General features: G+C 50.5%; 1 protein-coding gene across 1 annotated transcript; it reads right to left on the reverse strand.

Moving 5' to 3' along the window:
* Window positions 1-1,615: 1,615 nt before the first annotated feature.
* On the reverse strand, window positions 1,616-16,524 carry RBM38 (RNA binding motif protein 38). Its single transcript, XM_064391146.1, has 4 exons — window positions 16,152-16,524; window positions 15,335-15,458; window positions 14,672-14,726; window positions 1,616-3,196 (listed from the first exon to the last, which is right to left on the reverse strand). Exons 1-4 carry the CDS (start codon window positions 16,317-16,319, stop codon window positions 2,896-2,898), a joined length of 648 nt encoding a protein of 215 aa, XP_064247216.1. The 5' UTR covers window positions 16,320-16,524; the 3' UTR covers window positions 1,616-2,895.
* Between the last annotated feature and the right edge of the window lie 665 nt (window positions 16,525-17,189).

Raw genomic sequence — 17,189 nt, forward strand, 5'->3', positions numbered from 1 at the left:
GCCGGGTTTTTGCAAGCAGGAAGGAGGCAGGTCGGGCTGCTGTTTTGATGTGGCTGTTTCTCGAAACGAGCCCGGGGCAAACCTGAGCGGGATCCAGGAATGGCGCTGGGAGCGCCGCCTGCGCCCTCGCTTCCTGGCAGCTTGGAACCTTTCAGGAAATCAGACAGCTAAATGGAAAAGCATCACCCTTTTCACTTCAGAGCGCACTGCACACATGGGTTTTTTCAACAAATCCACGTTCAGCAGCCTTGCTGTCCCCACTGAGCAGGAAGATGTGTGTTTCTGGTGGAGACAAAGCCCAGCTCAGCCGTGCCAGGCACCACTGCTGGGGACGGGCACCTCAGGGCTGCTGCAAAGGGGCCAAGAGCTCCCCAGCAGCTCCCAGCACCCCCGTCCAAAAATCCTCCCCTCCCTTCTCCTCAGGAGGACTCCTGACAGGGAGAAAGAAGAATTGCTGAATAATCTCCAGCCCCGATAGCACTTCAAAGGCAGGGCCTGGGCCAGGCCGGGCTCCGCCAGCGCCGGGCTGGATGCGGCGCTCGGCTCTTACTGCTTTGGCAGCCCCACAGCAGTTCCAGAAAGTAATTACTTAAAAAGGAAATAAATGTCACCCACATGGTTGTAAGCAAAACCCCGGGCAGGATGAGCAGAGCCCCACCAGGATCTGCATTCTCACGCAACACCAGCAAGGCAGGAGCGAGTTGTTTCCATTCAATGAGATGGGCTCTTTACTCCCAGGGGCTCTTTATTCTGAGGGCTACTGCTGATATTAGATGTGCCCACCGTGGGCATTTAAGCTCCCCAGGGCAGCCACAGTGCTGAACTGCCTCTGCTCTCATCCTACAGCATCCTCTTCCCCCAGGATGGCTTTAGGCATCACCACCTGAACCAGCAGCAGATGCTGGTGCCAAAAACACTGCCCTTCCTGGCACCAGGCCTGCTGTGACCTTTGTGGAGATGAACCAGATAACTGGCATGAGCAAACAGTAATTTTATTTACTTTTACAGATGGATTCTTGAAGTTTGTAACTGTCAAAACCTGAACACCAAAGTTCTAAAGCAAGTTGGTTGGGGGAAGTCAAATGCAGCACCAGAGCAGCGAATGAGGCTCGAGGGTGAAAGTCTCTCTGCTGCTGGCACCTGCCTGGTTCTGCTGGATCTGAGACACCCTCAGCAAATCCCCTTAACCAGGACAGGGCTCTAGCAGCCTACTCTCTTTCAGAGAAATTCAATTTTAGAAAAATAACCCCTAACTTATTTTAAGTGATGGCCTGAAAACTCTGGGATGAGATCCCGTCTGCCCCTACTGCCTCTGGAGCCGCACCGGCATGGCAGCACCTCCCACCCCTGCTGCACGCAGTGTGAGGGAGCAGCTGGCACCAGCCCACGGCGTTCTGTGAGCTCAGAAACCCTGAGGTGCCTCGGGACACGCAGAGCAAGGGCAGAGGGGGACACGCTGCTGGGTGGTGGCAGCAGCTGATGCTGCCAGGGTGGCAGCAGGGCTCCTGTCACAGCCCACCCTGGCACACTGGAGGGTACAGCCCAGTCCAGGTGGGCTGGGAAATACTCCCCAAGGCACTGCAGCCAAGCAAACATGGTACCATACAGCACTGGATAATCTTAAAAGTTAAAATAGTTTATTGCTGTCTTTGTAGAAATGCACTTACATCGCCTGTTCTCTTCCTTTATTTGGCTGTTGGATTACAGGCATAAAAAGGTTACATTTACCCATTTGTTCAGTGACATAACACCTTTTTCTCTATTGCTCCACTCACGATATTCTCCTAAACCTTGCTGGCCAACAGCCCCAAATCTCTTTTACATAAATACTGTAAATGTCTCATAGGTTGCAGCATTGTAACAAAAGATCTACCAAAGTAGACAAAATGTTCAGTATTCTTGGTTGGTTTTTTGCATTTAAAAATATACCTAAATTTGAGATAATCTTAACAGAGTAACAATTACAATAAGAAAATAGTACAGTGCGTTGACTAAAGGAATATTCTGCTCTCCTTCAAGCCAATATTCCCTTTTGCATGTTGAAGTGATTCAGCAATTACTTAAGAACTTTTTACCTACATACAATAATTTAGTAAAATGAGAATTAAACAAGGCAGATACTTACTACTATTCTTCTGTCTGCAATTCACAGCTCATGCGAATAAAATCGCAATAAATATTAAAAAATAGTTTTTCTTTTGCTTTTTTTTTTTCTGTAAGGCATCTCTGAGTATTACAAAGTTTTTGTACAACCAAAAAATAAGATTGCTTTTTTTTTCATGTTCTCCAAGTACCTCTGTACCTCACCAGTAAATAAGAGGATTGTAGGCTGGATGAGGAAGGAAGGGCTGATGGGGAAGGGGGCAGAAAGAAGACCACAGGTGATGGAAGCAGACTGCGATGTGTGCAAGAATCTGTCGTTTTCCTGTGAAACATTTCAGCCGCTTTTAGAACATCTTCAAGACAGTATCAGTCCAGATTGAAGGAAAAAAAAAAAAGGGGGAAAAAAAAAACTTACCAGAAGTCCACTTTCATAAGCACAATCAGACTGCAAGGATTTGGGTTCGCCCTCAACACTATAAATAGCTTAGGTATCGATATGCACCTACATACGGGGGGATAAAGGGCCTGGGGTGATTTAATTTTTTTCTTGCGTCGCTTTTGCCTCTTTTATAGTTTTTTTTTTTTGTTGTTTTGCTGTCCTGGTCGTATCCTTGCACGGCGAGAGATTGTCCAGGGAGGCCGGCGGGCCCTCAGGGCACGCGGTCGGGCCCTCAGGGCGTGCAGGCGAGCCTTCATGGCGTGTGGGCAGGCCCTCACTGCATGCGGGCACGCAGTTGAGCCCTCACTGCATGCGGGCACACAGTTGAGCCCTCACGGCATGCAGCCGAGCCCTCACTGCATGCGGTCGGGCTGCAGCTGCTGCGGCTGGTACTGCACGAAGGCGGCGGCGGGCGCCGCGGGCGTGCCGGCGCTGAGGGGCGGCTGCACCGTGCCCGTGTAGCCGTATCCCACGAAGCCGGCGGCGGGGGAGGCAGCGTAGGGGTACTGGTCGTAGGCAGCTGTGGTGTACTGGGAATAGGCTTGGCTGGCGGCCGTGTAGTCGATGTAGGGAGACGTGATGGACTGCACGGGGGTGGGGATCACCACGCTGGGCTGGATGATGGCTTGGGGGTAAACATAGTGAGGCGTGAGTCTGTGGAGGGGAAGGGAGAGAGTTAGTGAGGGGCTGGGATCGCCCTGGCCTCTCTTTCCCCCAAGTTCAGGTGTGTCAGCCATGGAAACGGTGCTGCCCAGCGGTGCTGCCCGGGGTGGGGAGGAAAAGCAAACACTCCTAGACCTGAGGGTGGAGTAGTACAAGGTGAAGCACGGGCTGCTGCTAATACCCACACCATGGTCCCCACGGCTTGTATCCCCCACTATCCAGACTGCTGAAATCCAAAATAAGCTCCCTGGAAGGCCATGACACAGCCTCTGGCTCACCCTCATTTCCTCAGCCTCCACACACCCTGCCAGCCTTTCTGCTTCCTGTATTCTCCATCCAAATTTGGGTGGAGGGTCCTGAGGAGCCACAGCCCCTGCGGGACACCTCCTGCAGCAGGGACAACCTGTCACCCTCCACGTGTCCCACCAGGAATGACCACTGACCCCAGGCCCTCCAGCCGGCCAGGTGTTATCAGTTGCTACACACTTACACCATGTTTCCACAACACTGCATGTTTAGGGAATGCTACAGGGTGTTTGTTGTAAAACACGAGATATTAATGCGGCTTTCCTCCCCCCAGTAGCTGGCAGGGCGGTGACACTCCTGTGTCCATGATGTGTCACATCTGCCCCTGGCATCTCTGCTGCCCTTTCCATGAGGGCCCAAAAGTGCAGCTTGCCCCTGCCCTGAGGAGCTGTGCTGCTGAGAGGAACTTAACAATGTCACAGTCAATTAAAGGCCATAGATGGAGAGATCCTGGAGGTGATTAATGCAGGAGTGCCTACTAATTTGTTAGAAACTGCTAATGAGGAGGAAAGGGGAGGGGGGAAAAAAAACCCATCAAAATGAAAGGGCTGTATTTTCCAAAGGGCTCATGTCAAGTCAGGTCTCAAACAAGGCAAAAACTGTGCAAATCTGAAGGTTTAGGTACCTCCACAGAAACTGCCACGGGCCAGGCAAAAAATAGGTAATTTATATGGCCTGAAGAGTGAGGCAGGGTGACACATCTGGGGTTTTTTTAAGAAACAGGGGGTGCAGACTATCACCAGCAAACGGCCCAGTACCAGAGGAAGATCAGAGCCACCTGCACCCTAGGGAGAAGGTCCCTTTGGCCACTGCTTGCTGAAACACATAAGGCCACAGGATAAGGCAAAGCCATCTCCTAAAAGCTTGTGCCACCCTGTCCCCAAACCCATTTTGGCCAACAAAAAAATCCCCAAGGCAAAACTCTGCAGAGAGATTATGCAGATTCAAATATTTTGGGGATTTTTGTGTGGATGTGTGTGACAGCACATTTTCAAACATAACCACTTTTAAAAGCCTCCCACAGGCTGTTCACAAGGCTGTACATGGTTACCCTCATTCCATCTGAGCATCCTAAATCTCAGCCACCCCCTGCAGCCTGCTGGGGTCCACCTGGGGCTGGTCCCTCCTACCCAGCACCTACAGGGATGTTCCCACTTACTTTACAACCAGCACTGGACGGTTTAATCTGCTCTTCAGACAGAAGAAACGCTTCTCACAAACAAGGGCTCATCTGAACCGAGTTTTCTCTCCTTTTCCCACTCCCATATGCAGTTTGTTTTTGCTTTGTCAATTTGCATGACAAGAGAATGACTGCTCTCCTCTCCCCACACAGCAACACTGCCTCTGAAATCAGGGTCCTTCCATATGCCCAGGGAGGATGGATGGTGGTGAGCAGGTTTTAATTCAGTGCAAGACCTTCTTTGAGGCCACCAGAAACCCCTGGACAGCAAGAGGGACCTCACAGTCCTTCAGCCCATAAGCACACCATACCCAGCATCACCCTGTGGGTAACAGGAATGAGATGAGGCAGCAGAAATGCACAGAATCCCTTTTTGTTCAGCTCTGATCTAAACTGCGGCCAGCACAGCTGAATCAGAGCTGGAGCTTAGGCACCAAGGGCACTTCATGTCACACACTCACACCAGGCAGTGGCAGCCACCTCTTGGAGGAGCAGGGCTCAGTCCCACCCAGAGGGGGATTTTCTCTTTAATTTTGTTTTAAATAACTCCGAGGTGCAATGCTGCTCTCTGGGTCTGGGGAAAGGCTCTGCAGAGGCACCCCCAGGCCCTTGGGCATGACATGAGCAGGCTCAGTCCGTGCTCATTGCTCTGGCCCTGGTAGATCAGCCAACATCCTGCATCCCAGACTGGGATGGATGCTCTGGCTGCTCCTCACTTCTCCCTGCCTGTCTCACCCTGCCACCAGCCTCCCTGGTACTCCAGGGCCCAACAAAGTTAAAATCACTCCACAAATGCAACAAAAAAATGCACAATCCACTACAAACCATCCGGTGGCAGGAGCAGAAGAGGGGCCTGCATTTTTCCTGCCCACAGGAATTCCACCTGTACTCACGAATAAACCAGGACACTTCGAGAGACCCCTGGCAATCCTGCCTGAGCATCACCCTGCCTGAGGAGCTCCTCTATGTCCCTTCTGCCACCCACCTGCTCTCCTGAGCTGGCACAGCCCACGTGGGGGACATGGTGCCATCAGGGTGAGTGGACATCCCCAGCTCATCCCAAGAAATTCTGCACTGTTGGCTTTGCTTTCAGACATGGAGCTTCACAGTGGGCTCAGACAGTAAATCTGCAACATCCTGCACTACATTTTTCCTTCAGCAAGGAAAAATTCCAGCTTTTCGGTGCTACTTGGAATAAAAAGCACCATTAGCTTGGAAGGCAGAATGTACCCCTGGACCCCACTCTCAGAAATCCATCCCACCAGCCCACAAGCACACATCACTCACAATAGCTGGTACTGCACTAAAAAACACACTCAGCAACTCCATGATCTGCTTCTAAAGGGAATGTCAATGTAAAAGGGAAGGTTCTTTAGGTCTGTAGGATTTCAATAGTTCAGCTAAAAATTTCAATCAAGATATTATCCAATTTGGTCTTCTGAATTAGGTGGACAGATGGCAATTCATCAATCAAAACAAAACACAACCCAAAGTAAGGTCACTTTGATGACTTGCAGCTACAAACAAAACAAACCAGTGCAGTAGGATGAAGTTCTCTGCTGGCTACATTTAGCATCCACAGAAAATCTTAAAGTATTTCCCCCTCTTCCATTATTCCTGAACATGATCTTTCAAGAGATCAATTTTTTAAAAAAGCAAGCTGGAGTTCTGGAGTTCTCTTTCTAGAAAACAGCAAACTCTAATCTGAATTTCTACAGGATGAGTCACATCTGTGTTTTAGGATGCCTTTCCCTTCCTCCCTCCCTGCAGTTCTCCATCCCCCACGATGGGCTCTGCCAGCCAGAAGAGAACTTCATCAAAAAACACACACGGTGTGATTATAAAACACCAACCAAGTGATCAGCCGTGGCCACCACACACCAAAGTCACCCTGTGAACAGCAGATGGACGGGATGCTGCTGGCACCACCAGGAGCCACGGGCAAAGGCCACCCAACACAAGGAGCACGGCCAAACCTGAGCCCAGAGGCAGCAGTGGCACAGGAGGGACAGCAGGAGGGACAGCAGGGACTGGTGCCAGCCCACGCTCCTGGCCACGTGGCACCATGCCCCAGCAGCCAGAAATGAACCAGAACAGAGATGGTCACTGGCAGAGGGACACAGGCTCTGTCCTGCTTTGGTGGGGGACAGAACTAAAGGGTTGTGCAGGCCTGGGTGGAGATGTTCAAACATGTCAGGGGAGGCACCCGTGGCTCCAGGCAGATGAAAATGTCCCTTTCAAAACCTGCCATCACCCAGGTCTCCCCACCACAGCAGAAGAGCAGGGCTGGCTGGGGGACAGCAAGAAAAAAGGACAAGTCAGGAGGAAATGTGTCTCACTTCTCTCCCCAAACAATGGGGAAGAGGAACAAGCTCTCATCAGCAGAGCTCATTTCAGAGACACTTCATGTATTTGACTATTTTGTATCAGATTTACACCTGAAATGTGCTTTAGCTGCACCTTCTCAGCTCTCTGCCATCCAGCAGGACTTCCTACACATGAACCATGAGCTGTTCCTGCAAGCTGCTCCTGCACACTGCACGGGTTTGGGAGAGCAACAAGGTGGGAGTTCCTGAGCCCTCGGTCTCTGCCAGCCCTGCTGGGAGCTGGTTTTGTCAGCTCTGAAGAGGTGGAGACAGCTGCACCCCTCTGTCAGGAGGGACACGGCATCACACAAACATTTGGGAAACAAGGAGGGGCACAGGGCTCTTGGCAGCCTCACAGAGATCAGCACACAAATGCCACCACCACGACCAGCCTTTTACTGCTTGAAGAATAAAAGAAACAGAGCCCTTTGTGTCTGCCAGCGAAGGCACAAATTCTGGCATTTGACCCCAGGAATTTGGCCTCCATTTCCACTAGAGCTGACCCATTGGCTGCCACAGGGACACCCACACTGCCACAGCACGTGATGGCAGGAGGTCTGGGGGTGCTGCAGAACCAGCTGAGCTCAGCCCCTGGTGATGTGACACTTCCAGGTGACACTGTTGTATTTTCTGAAAAAATCCCTTCGCCAGGATTCTTCTCCTGGGAAGCTGAGAAACTTCAGAGAAAAAGAAAAATTATATTATCTTATTTGCTTCTCCTGTGTTTTGCTACTTTGGAATGTGGTTGGAGATTGTTTATCCAACAGGTAATTGTTTAATTAATTTTTGCTGTGAATCATTTTGACTTACTGGCCAACTGGGGCCAAGCTGTGTTGGACTCTGAAGAAAGAATCATAAAATTCATTAATATCTTTCTAGCTTTCTGTAAGTAATCTCTAATCTTTTCTGTATTCTTTAGTACAGTTTAGTATAGCATTCTTTAATACAATACAGATCATAAAATAATGAATTAACCTTCTAAAAACATGGAGTCAAATTCATCATTCCTTCATTTGTCTAAAAACCCCACAAATACAAGATCCAGGCACTGCCTGCAGGGCAGATCCAGAGGTGTATTTTGAAGTGGGCTCCTGAGTTTAAAGCTGCTCTGGGAAGCCCACCCCACACTTGCACTGGCAGTGCCAGGGCACCACGGCACAGCTGGAGATGCAGGCACACATCCTGGTGTAATTCACACTCCAAGGAATCGTTCCTGAGGGACACTCCCAAGCCAGCAAGCACTCACCTCGAGGAGACACTCAGAAAACGTGTGTGGAGTGCAGGCAGGGCTGGCCACGGGTATCATAGGGGCCCCAGCCACGATGACAGGCTGTGGAAATGTCAGAAATTCAGGTGCTGTTCCCAGTCCAGACATGAGGAGGAGGCTGCAGGATGTCCCTGCCTGCCCACCAGGACTCTCACTCCAAGAGGGGATCACAGTTTATGCACTCACACCTGGGTGCAGGTCAGGACATCGGCTGTGCCCTGACCATCCCTCACCATTCCCTGACACGGCTGGGCTCTAACCACAACACGACAAACCTCCAACTACTGAAATGTCCCTACTAAAGCTGATTTAAAAATGCACTGAAATGCCAACAGCTTCTGCCTCATCAGGCAGCTATCCCAGCCAGCTCAAAGTCACACAAGGATGAACTCTGCAGATCCATGGGATTTATCATCACCTGCTGCAATACCACACAAACACAAAACAGCAAAGAGGTCAAGACAATTTCTGCTCCTCTTGGAACCAATTTGCCTGTCTGCCTTCTCCTCACCCTTCTCTGTTCCTCTGAGAAGATTTACACAGCAGCCTGTGCAAACAGGTACAGGACTGAGCTGCAATCACCAAGGCAGGATGTGCCACAGCAGACTGTCCCAGACTGTGGTAAGTGGGGAAAAAACAGAAAGAAGTAAAAAAAAAAAGGCTGCAGACTACAGATGGCAGTACATCTCACAAAGATCTAATACTTTTTCTCAGCTCAACCAAGAGTCTGAGATCAACATGTTGAGCTCCACCATGAGTTACAGCCAGGCTCAATAGCTTTATCCTCTGCATCTTGCTTCCCCCACACCCAAAGGAAGAAGGAAAAAAAAAAAAAGAAATCCATGATCCTAAACAAAGGCATGCTGGGCCAGACCAAAAATAGTTTTGGAGAGAAGCAGGCTGAAAAACACTCAGGTAGCAGGAGATAACATCTGCCTGAAACAAGAGCCATCTGGCACCAAGGAAAAAGCCACATGGAAGTTTATCCACAACTAGTCAGCTCTCCAGAGAAGGAAAAACCCCTCCCCTCTGCAGTTATCAGCACAGCCAAACCAGAAATTAACTGACAGAAGAAACAGGGACTGTTTCACACCAGTGCATGACAGGAACTGAGTCCTTCCACATCCTTGTGTAGGATGGTAGGGAAAACCAGGGTCTCCAACAGATCAACCCAGGAAGCCCCAGAATTCTGCCTTTGATTGAGCTTTCCAATTTTCTTCTGCAATTTAGAGAAAATTGATGGCAGAAACATCTCTGAAGTCTTCTGAAATACCTGACAAGTTTTGGAATAATACACATTAGTGACTACTTTCAACAGGTTCCATTTTTAATGGCCTTTCTTTCTTTACACATGATCCCTTTCACTGACCTATAGTTTTATCTAAACCCCTTTCTTGGAAAGACGAAGTATTTTGAAGTAGAATGCTTCAGCTATGGAAAAAGCAATGAAATATCTCTTTTTGATAAAAGAAGGCCTACATTGATAAAACAAGTAATTAAGTAATTTCTCAGTCAAGAAAGAAATTCCATTTTAAGAGTTGGTGATCTCAGCCACCAGTTGTGCCTTTGTGGCAGTAGAACATTTAAGACATCTCAATCTAATCCTTCCACACCTTCCTGCAAGCTGGAATCGTGGGGGATGCCTGGATGCAGCATGGTTTTTCCAGCCTCTCTGCTTTGGCCAGGGCAGCTCAACTCTGACAGAAGAGAGCTAAAATGCTCAAAGCTGGTGACAGGGAAATTGCAGGGGACAGCACAACTCTGTTTACAGCACTTGGAGACTGAGAAACAGGAGACTGAGTTTTAACTCCGAGGTCCAGGACTTTTCATCTTTTGTGATCATGGAGTATATTTAGCTCTGGTATGTAGCTTGCTCCCATCCGTGGGGAACAAGTTCTTCATAAAAGTCGTATTTAGAAGTGACCCGGTGTCCTTGCTACCAAATTATCAGCACAACAACTGTCTGGTTCCCTGGCTGGTGCCCTCAGCGCCAGGGCAGGATGCCCAGGGCTGCATTCATCATTCGAATTACTGGGCATGTGCTTAATACTATGAGTTGGGGCCCATATGCCAACAGCTGCTCAAAGGAAACATGAGATCAAGCACAAGCTGAGCTGCTCTGCAAATTCAGACATGTGCATCAATCTGCCACGCTGGGACTCTGTGGCACCAGCCACAGGTGAATTTTGGATCTGTCACTGCCCAGCTCCTGCACCAACGGGAAAGGACTCAGGTCTCTGCTGCTGAGGAGGATGGAGAGGAAATCCACCAGAGGCAAAGGAATCACACAGAGAAGATGGCACGCCTCAAGCCATGTGCTGTAAAAACAAAGCTAGAGCCAGCTCAGGCTGTCTCTCCAACACACAAGCTCATGCCCTGACTGCCCAGGAATGGCTCAGATCCTTCACCCAGAGCCTGTCCCTTGCAACAGATCTGAGCTCACACATCATTCACAAAGCCAAGGGCGAGGTCACTGTAGCAGACCACACTTTTGTATTGGTTTACAGGCAGAACATGAGCAAATTCTGCCCTAACCCAAAAAATAGGCACACCAAACCTTTGGGTCTGACACCAGCACTTGACACCTTGAAGTAGATGGTCAAGAAAATTCTCAAAGCTGTCTGAGCTGCTTATAAATACATGTTTACACTTAAAACCACAAAATAAAATAATATAAAATAAGAAAGGGATTTCTTTCCGACTGGCAAGCATTTGGTCTGAACAGCAGTCACCATGCATGAGAACCAGCAGCTGAAGCCGTTTGGAAAAAGGCTTTGGACATTTCTTAGGAAATGCCCCCTTTCCCCCCAAGGCTTTCATGCTCCTGGCACAGGACAACACCGGGTGCTGGGTGCTCCATCCACATGAGCCTGGCAGAGTGGGATGGGATCCTGCAGCTTCCAGCTCTGGGTAAGGGGGCAGTGGGAAGCTGGAGCAGGGGGATGCCAGCTGACAGAGGCTGGGCACAGCACGTGCCCTTTTATAACCATAACCACAGAAAATATGAAAGTTTGTTGCCTTTTATTTTTAACCCAATAGAGAAATTTTAAGGATAAACAGCTGCAAGGGAGGCTGGGCTCACACAAAGAGAGACTTTCTTCACTTTCTAACTGCAGCAGCATCAATGCATGAAATTTTAAACTCAAAGAGATTTAACTCTTTGAGATCTTGCTGAGACCAAATGTGGGCCAGAGGCAGGGAGCCACCAAAACAAGGAACTACACATGGATGGAGTCTCTGGAGCAATGACATCCAATGTGCAGCTATGGAAAGAGCTGGATCCTGCCACAAGAGACAGCTTCATGTTTGCAAGAGCTCAGTCACTTACTCAGCCACTGGTAGATCTCCCACACAGATAGCTCCTTCGCTGAGGCACAGCCACAGGAATGCATCTGCCATATGCTGTGTCCAGAGCAGCAAGCACAGAGAACCAGGGAATCCCCACTCCCTGCACACACTCAAACCTGCTTCCACCTCCAGAGCCCCAGAGGAGGGAACCACGAGGTGGGACTAAGCAGCTCTGCCACATCACCTGATCACATGAAGCATGGCAGCTGCAGGGACACACTAGCACTGCCAGGTGCCTCCAAGCAAAGCACAGTCTGCAAGCCCCAGGCTGAGCCCCAGGCCCAATGCTGCTTCCCTAAACTCAGCAGCCGGATCTCCAAGTCACAGACACATCCTTTGCCTTGCATTACTGTTAAGATCTCTGGTTACAAGAAGCTAGAAACTTCTTTTCCAAACAGGATTTACTACTGACTCCGTGCTGTCTGCTGTGCAAGTGCCTCCCCTGCCAGGACAGCAGGAGGAAGGAGAGAGGCTCCTCGTGGTTTCTCTTTCTGTTCCACATAGCCCTGGCAATATTTACAGCTACATTTAGGTGTCTGGGGCTGGGGGGAGGAAGCTTTCAGTATATAAATAATCCTCTCTGGTGTTTGGGTAATTTTCATAGTTTCCATTCATTTCAGGTTTCACCAAAACCTGCGTTTTGTGGCTTGATAGCTGGGACATGACTGGCTGCTTGCTCTTCGTTAACTGCCCAGGAGTTAACGGCTCTTCATTCATTCCTGCCCTGCCAAGCACCCTGTGCCCCGTGACAATCATCTTTTGGAAACCACAATGCCAACCCCTGGGCACAAACACTTTGCAGAGACAGGAACTGCAGGAGGGAGAGCCAGGCAACATCTCACACCAGGGGCAAAGCAGCTGAGCCACTGAGCTTCCTTTGGGAAAGGTCGGGACCCACCCGGCGTGGTGCAAACAGCACCAGCAGTTCAGTGACAGACCCTGACAAACTCCTCATCTGCCCTCATGTCCCACTGAGGACCAAGGAAATTGTGGGTCCAAGGGAATGCAGGAGTGGAGCTTGGCAGGCTTCTTAGTTTTGTTGGTCTACTGAGTAGACAAAGAGGCAGCCGAGCTCTGCTGCTCGACTGAGCACCTGAGGCTTTGCTCAGAAGCCACAGAGCAGCCCCAGTGGTGGTGCTCAGGTAAAGGTGGTGCTCAGGTAAACACAATCTGCAAAACCCACATTTCCAGTGATTCTGCTGCAGCAATGACTGAATTCAATTAAATTCTTGTTTACTGATGCTTGCAAATAATGATATATAATCCCCTGCCTCCAGCCCTCCATTCTCCTGGTTCCTGTCTCTTGGCAACTGATAAATAATTTATAATGTTCTCCTCTGTATGTGCTAACTGCAGCTCTGCTGGTTTAATGATGAAACCAATGCCTAAGAACTGCAACAGGAACTGTCTAGATCACAAGGAATATGTAATCAGTCGATCCCACACTCCTCTGGATGTGAAACCAAAAGCAAACTGTTGGAAAAAAAAAAATGTTTTCAAGAGCTGCGGCTGCGGGGTAGAAAGGGCACCCAGAAAACTGCAGATAATCTGCAAGGTGCTCCTGCCAACAAGAGGAGTTTTAACAGGCTTCACCATTTTGCTCTTTGCTCCTATGCATGGCAGGACTCGCCAGAGGCTGCTTTTATTGGCAACTTCTCTCCTGCACTCCCATGCAAAAGTCTCTGGGTTCACATCTCAAGGTGCTGCTGTTTGGGGGCTGTGAAAGCTCTTGCAGCCCCCATGCAAAGAGAACTATTAAAAAGCAGCATTTGGTCTATGCAGACTAACGTGGCTCTTGCCCCAGAAAAGGGGAGACTCTTCCTTTCATGGCAGATGTTTTCCAGGGCCTTCCAGCAGAGCTGTACCCGCCTGCGAGAAGCGGCGTGTTTGAACCGCACACAGCACACGTACACTGGGTGTGCACTATTGTGGCAACACAGCCTCTCACATCAAACTCATCGGAATGAGATTACCCAGGCTGTTGGCAACTGCGGCCATAAGGGCAGAGGAATGAAAGTTTTATTGTTAGCAGGTTTTTTTTTCTTAAAAAAAAAAAAACAAAACAAAACAAAAAAACACCCCCAAAAAAACAAGAAGAGAGCAGGGAAGGGATGAAGTATTGAAAGGCCAAAATCCCATCTATTTATATTAGAGTCACACAAAAACCACACCAGGGCAGTGCTCAAAAGCTTTAAAAAATGCACTTACTTTCTTAATGCTCTTAGAAAATAATAATAAAAAACCTTATCAATATTCACTTTCTGAAATGGTGTAAAAAAAGAGCTGCATCAATCATTAAACAGTTAAATGAGGGCAGTATGACAGTCACTATTGTTCTCGTGAAGCACACTTGTCTTTTGCCGAGCAGCTGCCAGATCCTATTAGATGTATAAAAAGAGGACTTTTCTAACCGAGTAGGGATGGTATAAGCCATTGAAAACAGCGGACAAAAGCCCACTTTTGCAGACTATTCAAGCCTTGTATAACATCTGTCCAAAATCAATTTTTGACCTAATGTTACTTTCATTAAGTAACAGACTTTGTTTCCAATGCAATTTGTTTTCTGGGATAAAACTGTATCCTAAGCATTATTACGTGGGAAATGGCACAGAGGAAGCAGAGAATCTTATTTGAGAAACAAGCGAACAGAATTTGCTTAATTGTTTTGACACCTTAAGTACTATAATAGAGAAAGTATTTTCCATTTATTTGAATTCCTGTGAATTCTTGAAGCTGGCAAAACAGAGAGCAAAGCACTGGGTTTATTATGACTAAGATTTACTGAGGATAAAGAAGGATCTTTGGGAATTACATTAAAGCTGACAAATGCACAAAACTTCTGAAATCTCCACCAGAAATAAAGTACTCTGAACATTAACAACAGCTGTTGAAACTGTCCACTCTTGATGGCGAAGGCTTTTTTCACACATTTTAAATAATGAGGAAGTTGATTTGTGACTCTGATTTCAAACAGACCGTTAGGAAACATTTCCACTTACCCAAAGGGTCTCTGAATGAAGGCTGGATGTAGCTGCTGCACACCTATGGTAAAACCTAAAAAAAAAAAGTTCAGAAAAAAAAAGAAATATTAATGAATGGCATCCATTGTACCATTCAACTTGTAACACACAGGCAGAATTACAGCACACGTCTCTGCATTTGATCTGCTATGCATGTGAGCAAATTCAGAGCCCCATTTAGAAACAAGTTAAATTTAACATGCATATGTGATATGCACGAGGAGCAGATGGGAATTCATGATGAAAGCCCAGTGTGAACGTGCTGTAATGGAACAGACAATGGGGTATAAAGCCTTATTTTACACACTGGGTACTGTGGGCATTAAACCAAAGGGAGAAATGACAAAGTGGATCTTACTGTTAATTCTCATGTAACAAAGAGGTTAACAGGCAAACTGTGGAAGGAAACAGCTTCAACAGAGTGAAATGAACTTTTTTTGAGTAACATTAGTGCAGTAGGGCTGAGGAAGAAGATACAGCAGAGAGGTAACTGGACCATGCAGTGTCCTCAGCCAACAATCAGAACTATGGGGGACAGATAAATGTGCATCGTCAGATCAGATGACTCCAGCCCGAGGAACTCGTTTCCTTGTCTTGCGAGTTATTCTAATACAGAGAGATGGGATCTCCCGGATGCCTCACCAGTTTGAATACTCCTTGGTTTTGCTCCCAAATACGCCAGGTTCACGTTTGCTTTCCTGCCGTCAATGATGGGGTTTGGGTCTTTGCAAGCTCTTTCAGCAGCAGCTCTGTCTGCCATGGTCACCTGGAATCGAGCACAGCCTTGTTTGTAGCAACAGCGCTTTGTAAACACTCCAGCAACAGGCACTAAAGTGGAGTTTATTTATTGTTCTATTTTGAATCGGGAGCTGAACTCCCTTCGTGCAGCCTCGCTTGCACGGCGAGCTGGGAAGGGCTGCCGGGACCCGATGGAAAAGGGGGCACTCCCCGCTGGGCGGGTGCCAGCTGTTTTCCCCTGCCCCTCCACCTTTTTTAAGAAGCCTTTTCTAAGAAGCCAGCGGAGCCCTTCCCCAAACCCCCGGCGCAGCTGCGGGCGGGATGCGGGACCCGCACGGGCACCGGGAGGGGGGAGCAGGTGCTGAAACGAACGGCACGGCCCCGGCCATCACGCGGGGCTCCCCCGGGTCCCCAGCCCAGCCTTTGTCCGGAGCCAGCCCCTCGCTCCCGCAGCGGGCACAAGCTCCGCGCCACCGGGGGGTCCGCCCGGCCACACCGGGGCTTGGTGCGGGATTTTGTCCGGCTACACCGGGGCTTTGTGCGGGAGTTTGTCCGGCCACAGCGGGACGTTTGTCCGGCCACACCAGGGCTTTGTGCGGGAGTTTGTCCGGGCATACCGGGGCTCTGTCGCCAGCCCAGGCTCCGCTGCCGGCGCGTTCCCGGCGCCCGGGGGGCAGCGCCCGTCCCGCGGCGGAGCGGAGCGGGCAGCAGCGGCACTTACAAAGCCGTATCCTCGGGATTTGCCGGTCTGCCGGTCCGTGATCACCACCGCCTCCTCGATGTCCCCGAAGACCTCGAAGTACTTCCTGAGGGAGGAGTCGGTGGTGTGGTAGGGCAGCCCCCCGACGAAGATCTTGGTGAAGGTGGTGTCCTTCTGCACGGTGTGCATGGTGCCGGCAGCGGCCGGCCCCGGCCGGCATCCACGCCGAGCAGAGCCGCGCCCCGCCGAGCCCCCCGCGGCGGCCGAAGGCAGCGGAGCGGCGGCGGCTCCCGGGGCCCTACAGCCGCCTCATGGCCGCGCCTGGAGCCGGAGCGCGGCCCCGCGCCCGCCCGCCGGTGCCGGTGAGTAGCGGCCGCCCCGCCGCCGCCGCCGCCTTTGTAGGGCCGCGCGGCCCCGCCCCGCCGCGCAGGGGCGCTCGGGGCGCGTAGTCCGGCCCCGCCCGGGGGTCCCGCCCCGGCCCGGCGGCGCCTCGCGCACCGGGGAGCCCCCGGCCGGGCCCCGCGGGAGCCCGCCGAAGATCCCGCCCGGGCCGCGGTGTCTCCCGCAGCGCCAGCGCGCTGCTGTTGCACAACCATCGCAACGGCGAGGGCTCGGTCCCCGCGAGGCTCGGGCACGGCGACAAAGGCGGCAGCCGGCTGCCTGTGTGGGTGGCAAAGGCGCGGTCCGGGGCAGGGCAGGAGGAAGGGGTGGCGTGGGACGGAATGGCCGAGGAGAAACAGCCAGGGACGGGTCAAGGAGTGAACAAAGGTTCAGAAGTATCGTTATCAAGCAGGTTCTTCAGCCTCCTGCTTCTCCGCTGGGCACCTGGATATGTCCCTGTGCAGCCTCGCTGGGACAGGGATGCACCGTTCCCCTTCCCACAATGGTCTGCAATGGGGCTCTGTGTCCCTGTGCAGCCGAGCTGGGACAGGGATGCACCGTTCCCCTTCCCACAATGGTCTGCAATGGGGTTCTATGTCCCTGTGCAGCCTCGCTGGGACAGGGATGCACCGTTCCCCTTCCCACAATGGTCTGCAATGGGGTTCTATGTCCCTGTGC

Source organism: Passer domesticus, chromosome 16 (assembly GCF_036417665.1).
Source record: "Passer domesticus isolate bPasDom1 chromosome 16, bPasDom1.hap1, whole genome shotgun sequence".
NCBI lineage: Eukaryota > Metazoa > Chordata > Aves > Passeriformes > Passeridae > Passer > Passer domesticus.

Excerpts from the sequence above, each read along its gene's own strand:
- RBM38 (XM_064391146.1), bottom strand. The coding sequence starts at position 16,319 with ATGCACACCGTGCAGAAGGACACCACCTTCACCAAGATCTTCGTCGGG. Across the intron at positions 14,727-15,334 it reads ACCAAGGAGTATTCAAACTG|GTTTTACCATAGGTGTGCAG; the intron begins GTGAGGCATCCG and ends TTTTTTTTTTAG. Across the intron at positions 3,197-14,671 it reads TTCATTCAGAGACCCTTTGG|ACTCACGCCTCACTATGTTT; the intron begins GTAAGTGGAAAT and ends TCCCCTCCACAG.